The following is a 16871-nucleotide window of genomic DNA, read 5'->3' as shown; positions in this document are numbered from 1 at the left end:
GCCAGGAGGGAGTTGCAGTAGTCTAGGCGTGAGGTGACGAAAGCCTGGACCAGAAGCTGGGTCGCTTTCTGGGTCAGCTGGGGACGTATCTTCCTGATGTTGAAAAGCGTGTATCTGCAGCAACGGGTTGTAGCAGCGATGTTTGCAGTGAAGGACAGGTTGTTATCTAGGATCACACCCAGATTCCTTGCAGTTTGAGTCGGGGAAACAACAGAGGTGCCGATGTTGATAGTCAGGTCAAGAGTGGGACAATCTTTTCCCGGAAGGAAAAGCAGTTCAGTTTTGTCAAGGTTGAGCTTGAGATGATGAGCGGACATCCACTGAGAGATGTCAGCTAAATAAGCAGAGATGCGTGCGACGACCTGGGTCTCTGAGCGGGGAAAGGACAGAATTAATTGGGTGTCGTCAACGTAGCAGTGGTATGAAAAACCATGCGGGCTAATGACAGATCCGAGCGAGTTTGTGTACAGGGAGAAGAGGAGGGGACCAAGAACAGAGCCCTGAGGGACCCCTGTAGTTAATTGACAAGGGTCGGACTCGGACCCTCTCCAAGTTACCCTGTAGGTACGGTCTTTGAGGTATGAGGTGAGGAGGGAAAGTGCAGAGCCTGAAACTCCAAGTTCTTGGAGAGTGCGAAGGAGGATCTGATGGTTCACCGTATCGAATGCAGCAGACAGGTCCAACAGGATGATGACAGAGGAGAGGGAGGCTGCTTTGGCAGTGTGCAGTTCATCAGTGACAGCAATAAGAGCAGTTTCTGTGGAGTGTCCTGCCTTGAAACCAGACTGGTGCAGATCCAGAAGGTTGTTCTGATGGAGATAACACGAGAGTTGTTTAAAGACAGCGCGTTCAAGTGTTTTAGACAGGAACGGGAGGAGAGAGACAGGCCTGTAGTTTATAACATCAGACGGGTTGAGAGTGGGTTTCTTCAGGAGAGGGTTTACTCTCGCCTCCTTGAGACTGTTTGGAAAGTGACCAGAAGTTAGAGAAGTGTTGATGAAATGGGGGAGACACGGTAGAATATCAGGAGCGATAGTCTGAAGGAGGTTTGAAGGGATAGGGTCCAGAGGACAGGTGGTAGGGCGGGCAGAGGTAATGAGGGTAAGAACCTCACTTGGCGAGAGAGGGGAAAAGGAGGTTAGTGTGTGGGTGGAAGGAGGGTCTGGTGACCCAGCGGTGAGTAAAGGTGAGTCAGAAAAAGAAGAGCGAATATCATCAACCTTTTTTTCAAAGTGGTTAACAAAGTCGCTTGACAGAAGTGAGGAGGGGGGAGGGGCTTTGGGGGGGGGGGTCCAAGAGGGTGGAGAAGATGGAAAATAGTTTTTTGGGATTGGAATAGGAAGATTGGATCTTATCTTGAAAGAAAGTGCTTTTTGCCTGAGAGATGGAAGCAGAGAAAGAGGAGAGGAGAGCCTGATAGGTTAGGAGGTCGTCGCGGTGTTTGGATTTCCACCGTTTCCGCTCTGCTGCCCTAAGGATGGTTCTATTAGCACGCAGTGCGTCATTTAGCCAGGGAGCAGGAGGGGACTGACGAGCCGGCCGAGATGTGAGAGGACAGAGAGAGTCCAGAGAGGATGAGAGAGTAGAGAGGAGAGTTTCCGCAGCAGAGTTTGGAGGCAGGAGTTGGAACGAGTCAGAGGAAGGGAGGGCTGAGAGCACCGAGGAGGCAAAGGTAGAGGGGGAGAGGGAACGGAGGTTACAGCGGACAAGTGCAGGATGAGAAGAGATTAGTTTGTTATGTTTGGAAAGGGGTAAAGAGAATGAAATGAAGAAGTGATCGGATGTGTGGAGCGGGTTTACAGAGAGGTTAGAAGTAGTGCAGTTCCTTGAGAATATGAGATCAAGGACATTGCCAGCTTTATGAGTTGGTGGGGACGGAGACAGTGAGAAAGCAAAGGCGGTTAACAGAGATGTTAGTTCGTCTATCTTCCCCGTCTGGAGGTTGAAGTCTCCGAGAAGTACAGCGGGAGGGCCAGTTTCAGGGATGTGTGAGAGGAGATTATCCAATTCCTCCACGAAGTCCCCCAAGGCGCCTGGTGGACGGTAGAGAACAACAATGGTTAATTGTATAGGATGGGTTACTGTGACGGCATGGAATTCAAAGGTGGAAGGAGTGAAGTTAGGTAGCTTGAAGAGGGAAAAGCTCCATTTGGGAGAGAGCAGGAGACCAGTGCCTCCTCCTCTGCCAGTGGGTCTGGGTGTATGGGAGAAGGAATATGCTGTGGAGAGAGCTGCTGGGGTGGATGTGTTGGATGGAGTAATCCAAGTCTCAGTGAGAGCAAGGAAATCCAGGGACTGCAGGGAGGCATAGCCAGAGATGAAGTCAGCCTTAGGAACAGCTGACTGGCAGTTCCACAGGCCGCCTGAAACTAGATGTTGGATGTCAGTGGAGCACGTGGGATAGACGAGAGCAGGCCGGTTATAGCGATTAGGAGATACACGGGGCCAGTGATAATTGCGAGAGGACACATGAACAGGAATGGAGAAAATACACATGATTATAGCATGAGGGGCTAGAAAGCTAAGGAAAAGAAAAATAAGACACCAGCAATACTTAGCTCAATCAGAGTAGGATTTGCCTCCTCTTTGCCACCCGCAGGACTCCCGCAGGACTCCAATGTCTTTGTCGGTCTTACTCCCGCAGGACTCCAATGTCTTTGTCGGTCTTCGGCTGTCTGACGCTCAAAGAAAGAGCTACCTAAATGGACACCTGATTGCTGAGTTCTCACAGCTGTGGTGCGACGCCCCTCTAATTAGTTAACTCTCTACAGCTGATGGGCGACAGCTGAGAGGCCCTGCCTATTTAAATGCAGCCTAGATTGATTTCTTAGTCACAGCATCATCATCTCTCTTTGTTTTGCTGCATGCAGGAGGGTCAGGAGCTCATGAAGTCCAAACCTGAGCTGGAGCCCATTGTGAGGGAGCGTCTGGACAAACTTCACGAGCTGTGGGACACGCTGGAGTCCACCACCCAGGAGAAGGCTCGTCTGCTGTTTGATGCAAACCGCTCCGAGCTTTACGACCAGAGCCTCACGGACATGAAGACGTGGCTCGGGGGTCTGAAGCAGCAGCTGCAGAGCGGGGAGGAGGAGGACGTCAAAGACCTGACCAAAGCCAACATCTTGCTCAAGAAGCATCAGGTCTGCAGAAAACACTACATATTAGATTAGTCCACAAAACACATTCTTAATCAGGTGTAGGATATTCTTTAGGATTGACTTTGTGCCCGTTTTTGTCATTTAGAGATGGAAAGCAAAATATATGCATACAAATGAGACGGTGGTCTGTAATGATTGTGTGTTCAAAGAGAAAAAATAATTACAAAGAACACAAACAAACAATAACAACGACCAAAGTAATCCCCTGCATTCACTGCCAGTGAGCCTCATACACATCATTATTTACCAGGAACATTATTCGATTAAGTCTTAATAATAATAATAATAATAATTCACATTTATTATAGCGCTTTTCCAGTGCTCAAAGCGCTTTACAGATACACATTACACATGCAATGGTCACTGTGGACAATACCCTGTTTTTAATGACAAAAAACATTTACTTCTTGGAGAGAACAACTAAGATAAGATAAAATGGAGATTTATTGTCTCCCTTAGGAGAAATTTGTCTTGGGCATCGAGATAATACACATAAAACATTCAGGTCAATCAGTCATAGATACAGAACAGAGATTACATATCACATGGCAAAGAAACAAACAAGAAACATACAGGTACAGAACTTTCCCTATTGCACATATCCCTATTGTGTCCATACCTATTTACACATAATGCACTTCCCCTATTTAACCTTCTCGATTGCACAAACTACACAACTAGCACACCATAAGTCTTCTAAATGATATAACAGTTTGTGTTGCGTTGGTAAAAGTTTCATGGTATCAGCAGCTTGAAAACTAAACTCGGTTTGAATTAAATAACAGCATGACAACGTTTGCTTGGTTTACCCTCCACTACATCCTGATTAGGCTTCTTGAAAGGCTATTCATCTTTTTTGCTGTAATGGTGTCTCTCCGCGGCAGATGACGGAGAACCAGGTGCGTGAGCGGGCGCGGGAGCTGGAGGAGCTCCAGGAGGCGGTGAGGAGGCACGGGGGGGGCAGGGAGGAGCAGCCGGAGCTGGAGGCGGAGCAGCCGGAGCTGGAGGCGGAGCAGCAGGCCCTGCAGAGCGGCTTCCAGCAGCTCCTCACCCCTCTGGCGCAGCGCAGGGGCAAGCTGGAGGCCGCCAAGGCCCAGCACCAGTTCTACAGAGACCTGGCCGACGAGCTCGTAAGCATGGACTCATATTTCTGTCATGTCTCGGAAGATTATTTAAAGGTCACCTATTATGCAAAATCCACTTTTTCATGTCTCTTCTTCATCAACACGTGTCCCCTCTTCTTCACGTCTCTTCTACATCAACATGTGTCCCCTCTTCTCCATGTCTCTTCTACATCAACCTGTGTCCCCTCTTCTTCATGTCTCTTCTTCATCAACATGTGTCCCCTCTTCTTCCTGTCTCTTCTACATCAACATGTGTCCCCTCTTCTTCACGTCTCTTCTACATCAACATGTGTCCCCTCTTCTCCATGTCTCTTCTACATCAACCTGTGTCCCCTCTTCTTCATGTCTCTTCTTCATCAACATGTGTCCCCTCTTCTTCATGTCTCTTCTACATCAACATGTGTCCCCTCTTCTTCATGTCTCTTCTACATCAACATGTGTCCCCTCTTCTTCATGTCTCTTCTACATCAACATGTGTCCCCTCTTCTCCATGTCTCTTCTACATCAACCTGTGTCCCCTCTTCTTCATGTCTCTTCTTCATCAACATGTGTCCCCTCTTCTTCATGTCTCTTCTACATCAACATGTGTCCCCTCTTCTTCATGTCTCTTCTACATCAACATGTGTCCCGTCTTCTCCATGTCTCTTCTACATCAACATGTGTCCCCTCTTCTTCATGTCTCTTCTACATCAACATGTGTCCCCTCTTCTTCATGTCTCTTCTAAATCAACATGTGTCCCCTCTGTGGAAAGAGACTCTGAAAGTTTCAGGAACAAAGATTCTCTCTCTTTTTGATCCATTTCTATAAAAACCTGTCTGAAAATGAGCTGATCAGATTTTGGCCACTTTATGATGTCATAACGATTTTTTGTCTTTAGTAACCATTAGCCAATCAGCAACCAAGGTAACCCCCCCCCCCCCGTGCCCCCTCTCCCTTTGTCTTGTGCCAGTCCGTCTTGTTGTGTCACGTAGACTACCAGCACCTATCGCCAAGCCAGGATCATTGTTCTGCCCAGTGCCTTTTTCCTCTATCGAGTGTTTTTGTTTTTCCACACCTTAAGTGACGTTCTTTCCTCTATTGAGTGATCTTTTGTTTGAAACCTTGAATACTGTGCCGACCCCAGTGAAGGGCCTTATTTTGAAAACACCCTCCATCGAGTTGTGCGTTTGGGTTCAGTCCTCAGAGTTCGGTTTTGACAATTTCAGAGCAAAATTAAACATTTAAAACCTCCCTGCTCTCACAAAACGATGGATAGCACATCAGTTAAATAAACGATGTGGGATTAATGTTGGCTTCTGAATGACAGCGAGATAACACCTTTTGGGAAATATTGAAGACCGAACTTGAGAGGGGTTTCTTCCCCCAAATGTTAACTTATTCATTTGAAAAGTAGGTTTTCAATTATAGCGTGCACACTTAGTATGCAGCATAGTAGGACCTCCAGCTCTATCCATGAAATTGACACTGCAGGTGGGTCTGTGTAAAACAGCTTTAATCCCTTATTGGTTTCACCGCCTAAACCCGCTTTAGTCAGATGGAGGAGATGGTTTAAAAAACGATATTTACTGTTTGAGATGTTGAAGACCTTCTTTAATTTTGTATACGCTGTGCACACTGTTAGATTCTGAATGCTCAGCTGTTCCTCAAAGGAAACCAGTCTCTACTTGTTACTCTTTGCCCTAATCTTTTATTTCTCCTCCTCTTCTCTCTCAGCTCTGGATTGAGGAGAGGATGCCCCTGGCAATGTCACAGGAGCACGGCCACAATCTTCAAACTGTGCAAATGCTGCGGAAAAAGAATCAGGTGAGGGTTTTTTCCCGAAAGGAAACCGGGCTGCTACTGAAAATTCGTACTTTCAACATTTGTGGGTTTGCACGTGGGAATAAGCTCCCCAGTGACATCAGGACAGCAGAAAGCTTACACACCTTCCGGGGGAGACTGAAAACTCATCTCTTTCGACTCCACTTCGAGCGATAGAACTATTAACAAAGCACTTGTATACTAATAAAGGACTGGCTTACCTAAAGCCAGTTGAGTAGCACTTGAAATGTTTTGGCTCTATGAAGCCTGATGTACTTATATGATTCTGTTTTCTTCAAGTTTGTATTTTGTTGGTCGAACGCACTTATTGTACGTCGCTTTGGATAAAAGCGTCAATGTAATGTAATGTAATTTGTTCCCATCTTTTGTTAATCTGGAATTGTGTTCTGGATTAGTTGTTCTGAATAGAAGATGCCGCTCTCAGTGTCCTGCAGCCTAACTCTTCCAAATTCCCCAGTTTACATATGGCCATAAATCATCCTATTTTAGAAGCTGGAGCTTGAAAATGTTTCATTATTTTTTAATTAAAAAACATTTATTGAATTATCTAAATTATTGTTATTTCTCAGCTGATTGTCTATACTCTGCAGGAAAGCTATTTTCAACTGATAATCAAAATAGTGTTTACTACCTATATTGCAAAACAAACAACATGTCCTTATATATAATTTTTGTGCGATAAGACCTTTCCTCGACATAATATCAGCTGGTCTGAGGTATTTTTTTAAGATATGGTTACATGTGGACACACGCTCTACGGCACTCGTTTTAAGCAATGAATTGTCTCCATTGTAATATAATGGTAATTTAAGACCAAAAAAGTGACGCATTTCAGCATCAAGCCTTCATCAGGTAGTGAAGACTAAGTTTTGTTTCCATTTATATCACAAAGGATTTATGTGTGAACTAAAATAGACGTTGCTGGGGAGGTTTAGAGTCACTTGGACACCATCATATCATCTCCAATACACTCACTGTCTCCCTCTCTGTCCATCAGACGCTGCAGAGGGAGATCGAGGGCCACCAGCCTCGAGTGGAGGAGGTGTTGGAGCGAGGGAGGAGGATGTCGGCGGCCGCCAGCGCAGAGGGCCGACCGGAGGCTGAGCGAACCGCAGAGCAGCTGAAGGACCTGGAGGAGGCTTGGGCCCGCCTCCAGGACGAGATGACCAATCGCAGAGAGAGGCTGAAGGGCTCCAGCTCCGGCCAGCACTACTACAACGACGCGGATGAGGCCGAGGCCTGGATCGGAGAGCAGGAGCTCTACATGATCGCTGACGAGCAGGCCAAGGTGAGGAGAGGAACGTGGCGGAACGCAAACCATTTTTTAACAATATTTGTATCGAAGTTTTCAAATATAACAAACATTACACATGCATAAAACGGTCGGTCTAGGTGGCAGATACAGTGTACTGTACAATCAAATGAATAGGCATGTAGATAAACACAGGTCAGTATACAGATGATACAGGGACAACAAAGTACAGAACTCTGAAAGAATATGCCGTGGGCTGCACTTTATAATCGTATTGGTGGAACGCAGTACAATCTTTAGTTATTTGTAATTTAATATTTCAATTTCCTGCTACTTTCTACTTCCACTCTACCACATTTCAGAGTCGAATATTATACCTTTACTTTACTACATTTATTTGATCTAGTCACTTTGAATATCCAGTTTAATTCTACACAATAAACATAATCAACAAATAATGTGTAGGTTAAGATAAAACTGTATTGACCCCTATATAGTGAAATGAGCCCCACGTGTACCAGCTGCTATTAAAGTGATGAGCACATTAATGCATTTACTCTATTACAATAATATAATGTAAAATATTCTAAAGTGGGCCATTGTGCGGAACGAGTACTTTTACTTTTTATACTTCAAGTTCATTTTGATACTAATTGATCTAATATCTACTCTATTATATATATATATATAATATCTACGCATTATGAATTTAGGACTTTTATTTTGTATGGAGTATTTTAAGACTCCTTCCACCTCTGGGAGCAGAGCAGAGAAGTAGACCGCAAATGTCTGAAATATATAATTTAAAAAAGGCATGTTAATAACAAGTAGCACTGTGTGCATTATCATGATGACATGGTTACAGTTTTTTTCAATTAAGTAGACACCATATTTTGAAAGTGGCCCCCCTCTATTGAGAGCTAGTATTTTGTTTTGCTTTGATGTGCATCCTTATCTTTTTTGCATAATTGTACTATTTTATTTCTTCTCTCCTCATTCCCATTACATTTCATTTCTGCTGGCGTTATAATCCAGAGCAATTTATAAAAAGCGCACTCAAAAAAGCTTCAAATAATCAATCCTTAATTAGTACTCTTCTTCCGCTTTATTCCATGTGTGCAGGACGAGCAGAGTGCCATGCTGATGCTGAAGCGCCACTTGGTCCTGAAGCAGAACGTGGACGACTACGCCGACTCCATTCAGAGTCTGGCTGACCGAGCCCAGAGGATGTTGGCTGAGGACCATCCTGATGGGTTTGTGATGGATCATTTGTTGTAAACACTGAACAAAATGTAATCTGACGATGCTAATTCACTCATGTTGTCCCAGTCCGTCGTGGTTCTGGATGATAAGAGAGAGACAAGCATGTAAAGTGGGATAATTCATGTGTCCTAATCACACGCCTCATCTAGAGTAAACCCAAATCCAATCTCGTTGCCTTTTTCTCATTTCCCCCTCGTCCTCTATGCATCTCATTCCCCTCCATCCTCTCCCTCTGCTCTGTCTGCAGAGAGGACATCATCAGGCGACAGGGTCAGGTGGATAAGCAGTACGCGGGGCTGAAGGAGCTGGCGGAGGACCGCAGGCTGAAGCTGGACCACACCTACCACCACTTCCTGCTGAGCCGAGAGGTGGACTACCTGGAGCAGTGGATCTCGGAGAAAGACGTGGTGGCCTCCTCGCAGGAGATGGGCCAGGACCTGGACCACGTCACGGTATAGATCACACACACACACACGAGAGAAATATCTACATTTTGGAAAATACAGAGGGAGAAACTTAACGAGACACTGGCCACAAAATAAAGTTCACTCGGACTTCATTTGTGCCAACATGCAAGAAACGTTCAGGATCATATTTCACTCAAATCTGCTTTTTATCATATAGATATAAAGAAAGTGGAAATGTTTCTCTGTTGAAGCAAGAAAAGGAGATTAATACTTCTACTGTATATCAAGCAGTTTTTTTGATCCATTTGATTGTTTTATATATATTTATAAATCATTTTTTATTATTTTGTTGCATCATTCTCAAATTGTTACTGTTTACAATGTGTCTTCTTATCAGCCTTAAGTTTCACTTGTATGAAAGATGCTATACTAATACATTTGGATTGATTGATAAACTGTAGTTGAGGTGCTCATACACACATTTAGGTGCGAGGCTCTCTGACTAGAGTTCTTACATCAAAGGGGAAATCAAAACGAGCAAATGATAGAAATGTTTCATAAACGACAAAAGAACATTATATTTTTCTTGTATATTTTAATAAATGTTGGTGTAAATTGATCTGTTCTTGTTAACGGATACTAAATGTTGTTGTTTTCCCTTAATCCCGAACTTTACAACAAAATGCAAATCCACCTTCCATACAAAATAGTACTTCTTTATGAGCATTTCTGTCTTTTCCCTTCAGCGTCTGAGGGACAAGTTCAGGGAGTTTGCGCGGGAGACAGGGATGGCGGGTCAGGAGCGAGTGGACATGGTGAACGAGACGATAGACGACCTGATCGAGGCGGAACACGCCGAGGCGGCCACCATGGCGGAGTGGAAGGACGCCATCAACGAGAGCTGGGCCGACCTGCTGGAGCTCATCGACACGCGCTCTCAGCTCCTCACCACATCCTACGAGCTGCTCAAGTACGGACACAAATATGCACAACAAGTTCTCTGCATTGATGCTATCGGGATTTTGTTTCTAAACCTGCAACACAACGTCAGAATCAGAATGCCTTTATTAGTCCCACAGAGGGGAAATGTACGTGACAGCAGAAAAGAGCCAAAGACAGCTTAAAAAACATATGTTAATAATTTACTTTTTGGGAGGATGGGTGGGATTAAATAAGTGTAAACTTCTTCCCGCCCCTTTTCAGATGTGTAATTAAGTAGATCATTTGTTTATATAACTTAGAATCAGTCATATTCTTGGATATGAATTTGACACTGCTTAATTTGGTATTGTATAATAATTTTCATGTTACATTTTTGTATTGTTGTTTTACACATTCTAAATAAATCTAATCAAATACAATTTTATTTACCTAAGTAGCATGCATAAAATAAAAAGTTACACAATTTACAAAAAACAAATCCTGTAATAGTTCTGATAATTTAGTAGCCAGGTATATGTTGCACAGTTATTAACGGCATATATATATATATATATATATATATATATATATATTGCACATAGTTGGTGGTTAACAACAAGGAGTGTTACAGTCTGTGTTGTTGTGTGTGTGTGTGGGGGGGGGGGGGGGTCTACTAGGGGCCGTGGTGGTTATATAGTCTGACCGCTGCAGGAAGGAAGGACTTGCGGTATCTCTCCGTGAAGAGGTTATGATGAAACACACAGAAGACCCTGAGAGATAGATTTTTGTTTTCAGGTACTATGACGATGGAAAGGAGTTAGTGGCTCAGATCCACGACAAGCAGAAAGAGCTGCCTGAAGATGTGGGAGAGGACTTCAGCAAAGCCGAGTCCTTCCACAGGATGCACGCCGCCTTCGAGAGAGACATCACTGCTCTCGGCAAACAGGTGAGGATCGGGCCTTTTAATCTGAGGGAACTCAGCAGGCAGGAAGCACACTTTGAGGATTTAAACCTGGAGGGAGGAGAGAGTAATGCAACACTCAAGTTATCAATGGTCCAATGTTTGTTTTCTTACATTTTTTCCAGCCTCTTAATCCTATTGCTCTAGGCCAGGGGTAGCCAACACGGTGCCCGCGGGCACTCAGTCGCCCGCAGGGGCAACGTGAGGCGCCCGCCGGGCACGTTCTAAAAATAGCTCGCCAAGAAAATCCAAAATGTATAAAATACACACCAAAAAAAAGGAAATGTAATTAAAAGAATCTACCCCCATGCATAAACGAAACCTAAATCATAGCGAACTCTATCTACTTACTATAACTCTATATCTATCGAACACCCCTCCTCCCCCCACCCCCACTATGAATATCGACCAATCACGTTCTTGCTTGATTTCCGGGACCAGCGTTGCAGTCGGGAAGAAAAGCAATGTGGCACCTCCCCGCTGATTTTCCTTCTGGCAGAATCTACACATCAGCCCCATTGAACAGCCTATCATGCCAGATACAACACATGAGGGCCAGAGTTTTACTCTGTGTGTTGTAACTTGCATATATATTTATTCCACTTGACGCACAGACACGGCGTAAACTCCACTGGGGACATGTCCCCAGCACTTTTCGAAATCCCGTTTGTGTCCCCCCACTTTACAAATATGTTATTATTTTTTAACGCATGCCGTCATCGCCACGGAGGAGCACTCAGAGAGAGAGAGAGAGAGAGAGAGATAATTCCAATGTGTACACTAGGACAGTACAAAAAACAGTTTAAAAGGGGAGTGATTAGTAAAATATGCATACATAAAAAGAAAGAACGCTAACTAGGTAACACAAGATATGAATAAACAAGTTTAAATGATTTGTTATTGGTTGTGATATTCTAAAAATGTTTGGATTATTGAAAAGTATACAGCTCCCTTTCATCCGAGTGTTGAGAACTGTATCCCCCGGACCCCCCCAGAGGAGTTGAGGACCCCCCTAGAGGATGTGAGGCCCACCCCCAAATAAAGCAGGTTAAAATAATTAAATTGCATACATGTTCTTTTAGTAAACACTGAAAACGGGTCCCAAAGACCCGAACAGCACACAAAGGTTAAAGGTAAGCATATAATAATGTTAAAATGTGCTAAATATATACACTGCAAAAAACACTGCAAAAAAAATAAAATAAAAGAGGAGTAAAAGTAGCCCCCGACTTGTTTTTATTTTTTGAAAGTAGCCCTCATCCTAAAAAAGGTTGGTGACCCCTGCTCTAGGCTGAAGCATCATCTGATCTGATTTTGTTAGAGCCATTTCCCCTTGTTATTATTGTCTGAATGTTAGGCTTAATAATAATAATAAGAAAAAAAGTATTAAAGGTCACATGTCATGGCCATTTCCACTGATCATAATTCCATTGTTGAGGTCTACTAGAATAGATTTATACTGTGCAATTTTCCAAACTCACATTGTTTGGCATACAGCATCTCTGTAAACTACGTGTATTCACTCTCCACTAAACGGCTCGTTGCAGCTCTTGCCCCCCTCTCCCTGTGAGCCCAGTGTGCTCCGATTGACCAATCCACGGACTTCCTCACACACACACTCTATGCAGGCAGCTCAGCTGATTTCTCCTCCCTGCTGCTGTTGATAACAGTTGGGATCGCGGCGAAATTCTCTCTGCAGACCCATTCTCACAGCGTTTATCAACCTTTTTCTTACTCAATATCAAGCCACACTTATTGTTCGCTAAACAAGGAAACCACACCTCCACGGAGCTCAGCGCGATTCACAACGTCCGATTGTTTCACGTTGTGAATCACGCTAAGCTCCGTGGAGGTGTTGTTTCCTTGTTTAGCGATACACAGCGAAACACAGCCAAACTCATCCTGAGCACACACAAAGTCACAGCCGAAGTAAAAACAATAAGTTTTCTCTCTGGGTCTGCAGAGAGAATTTTGCCGAGATCCCAACGGTCTGTTATCAGCCTGCAGCAGGGAGGAGAAATCAGCTGAGCTGCCTGCAGCACTGAGTGTGTGAGGAAGTCCGTGGATTGGTCAATTTGGACCAATCAGCAGAAGAAGTGACGTAGCACAGTGCAGCCACGTCACACGGGGCAGGAAGTAAACAATGGAAACTGAGAAATCTCCAACAAGGCTTTTGGGGGAGGTATTTTCTGTGTTAGAGTTTACTCGCTACAGGGTGTACTTTGAGGGTTTTGACTCTGCAGACCTGCAGAAAAAGCTTCATAACACACAAGGGGACGGGCAATAACCGGAAAAGCATGACATGGGACCTTTAATAATAATATAAATGAGATTATACTGTAAATTATCGGCTATTTTTGTGAGTCACATTATGGTTTTAAAATGCATTAATTTAAGGCTCACTTATTATTTGTTATGTGCGTCAGTATCACGTGCATGGCGATGGTAGATTGATAGGACACAGCTGGGGGTGACAGACGGGGAAACGGAAAAGTCTTTTGACCGTGTTCTTTTTGTTACTTTGGAAAATGATACACTTTTTAGTTACTATGAAGCGAAGAAATGTGTCCTCCTGTATGTACCGTGGATCAATGAATACAAATCTAAAGCTGTACTTCTCAATATCTCTTCAGCATCACCCGACACTGCAGTTTTCCCTCTGATCTATCCCTTGCATGTCTTTGAGTAACACTTGTGAAAGTTGCATATTGGGCCAAGTTTTTGATCCAAACCAGTTCTGATGTCACAAAATCCTGCTCTTGCGTTCACATGATAAATTCAAATGTATTCTGAGTAATGAGAGAAACTCTCCTACCTTCAGTTTAATGTGAAACAGCCTTCCAGTGCAATCTCTGGAGATACAGTAAAGCCGAGTGAAGGTCAAACATCTAAAGTAGCGAAAACCAAAACACCAGAGGTAGACTTTAACTTCATTGATCACCCCTGCTTCCCCTCCTTCCTCCAGGTTCAACAGTTCCAGGAGACCGCCTCACGGCTGCATGCCCAGTACGCAGGCAGCCAGGCGGACACCATCCAGGCCACAGAGCGAGAGGTGCTGGAGGCCTGGAGGGGCCTGCTGGACGCCTGCGATGGCCGCCGCGTACAGCTGGTCGACACCGCTGAGAAGTTCCGCTTCTTCACCACGGTGCGAGACCTGATGGCGTGGATGGAGAGCATCATCCAGCAGATAGACACTCAGGAGAAACCAGGTGAGACCCAGTGCTCGGACAATGGCTTCACAGCTTTATTAGAGGTCAACAATGTGATATACTGGACGTGAAAAACACACTGTTTTCACACACACATGTAAATAATATGTATACATGACCAAATATATATATATATATGTTCATTTTCATTCATTTCTTATTTTATAGGCAAGGCAAGTTTATTTATATAGCACCTTTCAGCACCAGGCAATTCAAGGTGCTTTACAAAAATGAAAGACATTCAGACAAAGGCATTTAAAAACAGTAAAAGATAATAAAAGAAACATTAAAAGAAAAACAAAAAATGAAAGACATTAAGAAAATGGCATTTAACATCAGTCGTTAAAAAGAAAAGCTAATAAAATAAACATTAAAAGTTACAGTGCAGTCTAAGATATGAATAGTTCAATTATTTCGGTTCTTGATTTTTAATTTATTCACAGAACCTATAGTTATTTTTATCATTTTAAATGTTTATCTTTGATTGTATCTGTAAATCTGTGCTGTCCTGTTTTTCATCCTTACCCTGTGGCTGTTACGCTACTGAATTAGTAAAGGTCCATCTTATCTTATCTTATTAGATCCATTCAGTACATTTTAACATTCATCTCTGCTAATTCCAAACGAGCAAAGGGCAGCATCTGATTTCTGATTCACACAGATGGAAAAACAAACCTGAAACCATTCCCGTTGAGTGTTTGAGTTTTACTTTTTATTCACATAATTTTAAAAAAGTCAATAGAAATGTCGGGTTTTTTTTTTTTTTTTTGTGGGTAGAGAGAAATAAAAAAAGCCCTCCAACTAAAACCTTACCTGAGTATTTAAGAGTACTTTTTTATACATATTTTTCGATTTTTGCTGCTGCGTGGAAACATGGAATATCAATGTTTGCCATTTCCAACGGGTGTTTTCTCATTTCTCTTAAGACATGTAAATTTTTTTAGCTTTGGAATAATATCTCTTTATGAGACTTTTCATCTGGTCGGATTTATATAATACAACCACATTAAACAACACTGCCTGGTAACAACCTTTGCAGTTCCAGTCCCTACCAACAGAGGTAGATAAACTTCAAGCATTACTGTACATGTTATGACTTTCGATCCTCCCCACCTCTGCGTCAGGGATGTCTCGTCCGTGGAGCTCCTGCAGAAGTACCACCAGGGGATCCGCTCGGAGATCGAGGCCAGGGGAGGCAAATTCACCGCCTGCATAGACCTGGGGAAAGCCCTGCTGACTCGAAAGCACCGAGACTCTGCTGAGGTGAGGCTTCGGCAGCAGAGACGGCTTCTTTTCATCCTCAGCTGGGCCTTAAATTGCTGCTTTCATTAGATTTAATGACTTTTCTGGGAGAGATTGTTCTTGTCTGGCACAATGGAACCAATTGGATTGCCACGAAAGAAAAATGTCCACTCATCTTTCATTCATCAGGGGGACTATAAGGCACACACTAATTAGAAATGGAAAAGCCAAAGAATTTTAATGAGCAATTGACCCGGGCCTGAATTTAATGTGCCATTAATTACTTCACAATACTAGTTCTTAGAGGATAATAGCCGGTCTCTGTGCGGAGTTGTTTAATATTGCTGATGTGTAACTGCGACTGTATAACTGCTTGTGCCAGATCAAAGAGAAGATGGTGCAGCTGATAGACAAAAGGAAGGAGATGATGTTCAAGTGGGATGACAGATGGGACTGGCTCAGACTCTGTGAGTAAAAATACACCAACCTCCACCGGAAAAACAAATCCTGTACATGAATAATCTCACACATCTATGGTAAACTGCCAAATGCCATGACAGTAGCAAATGTGAACAGTATATACAAACATTTACACATGTACACAAATACAAAGATGTTCTATGATTGTGTTTCAGTACAATATGTATTTTCTCTTCCACCGAGAGATTCAACCCACTTAACTTTGGAATCAGAGTTTAATTTATTACATTTTAATACAGCTCTCTGTTCTGTGAACGTCAGGTTGAAGTCCAGAGAAGTGTTGCTACAATTACGGAAAAGGAGTGTAATATATTTCTGACAATGTCCTCCCGTTCTTAAATGTTCTCCACGTCTTGACATGTTTTCCCCTTCCAATACAATATATTTTTTTAAAAGGTAGAGCATCTTTTAAAAAAATTATCCCACTTTTTAATAGAAGTCTGCCTTCCAAAAAGTTTTGTAATGCTACTTTTAAAAATTGAGCCCGTAACATGAACTTCCAGCTACGTTTCCCCATTATAAACGCCCCCATAAAATAGTCTTTAAGTCCAAAATATATTGATATATTAATGTAACTGTATGGTTCAAATTATGGCCAGCATTAATATTTATGGATACTTTCTTTTGAAATTGCTTGACTGTAAGGACTACACTGTTAGCGCTCTCTTAAAAGTCCTCTATTACACTGTTTTTCCTCAATATATTATAGGCCTCAGATATATATATACAAAACATATCTCGGGGAGGGGGGGGGTTACCTTGGTTGCTGATTGGCTAATGGTTACACAAGCCAAGAAATAGTTATGACATCATAAAGTGGGCAAAATCTGATCAGCTCATTTTCAGACAGGTTTTTATAGAAATGGATCAGGACAAAAAGTGCGAATCTTTGTTCCTGAAACTTTCAGAGTCTCTTTACACAGAGGGGACACATGTTGATGTAGAAGAGACATGAAGAAGAGGGGACACATGTTGATGTAGAAGAGGGAGAAGAGGTGACACAGTGATTAGAAGAGACATGAAGAGAGGGAC

General features: G+C 43.1%; 1 protein-coding gene across 1 annotated transcript in view; it reads left to right on the top strand.

Annotated features, from left to right (window-relative positions):
- sptb (spectrin, beta, erythrocytic) overlaps positions 1-16871 on the top strand; it is a 63329-nt gene that overhangs the window by 40150 nt on the left and 6308 nt on the right. Inside the window, exons 20-30 of the mRNA XM_034111923.2 lie at positions 2871-3140; positions 4043-4288; positions 5997-6086; positions 7102-7392; positions 8479-8609; positions 8867-9071; positions 9773-9996; positions 10743-10893; positions 13874-14115; positions 15239-15380; positions 15742-15826. Of these exons, the coding sequence (XP_033967814.1) occupies positions 2871-3140; positions 4043-4288; positions 5997-6086; positions 7102-7392; positions 8479-8609; positions 8867-9071; positions 9773-9996; positions 10743-10893; positions 13874-14115; positions 15239-15380; positions 15742-15826 (2077 nt within the window). The remainder of the gene's footprint in view (positions 1-2870; positions 3141-4042; positions 4289-5996; positions 6087-7101; positions 7393-8478; positions 8610-8866; positions 9072-9772; positions 9997-10742; positions 10894-13873; positions 14116-15238; positions 15381-15741; positions 15827-16871) is intronic.

The sequence above is a fragment of the Pseudochaenichthys georgianus genome, chromosome 22 (genome assembly GCF_902827115.2).
Source record: "Pseudochaenichthys georgianus chromosome 22, fPseGeo1.2, whole genome shotgun sequence".
In the NCBI taxonomy this organism is placed as follows: domain Eukaryota; kingdom Metazoa; phylum Chordata; class Actinopteri; order Perciformes; family Channichthyidae; genus Pseudochaenichthys; species Pseudochaenichthys georgianus.
This window is presented reverse-complemented; position numbering and strand designations above follow the sequence as displayed.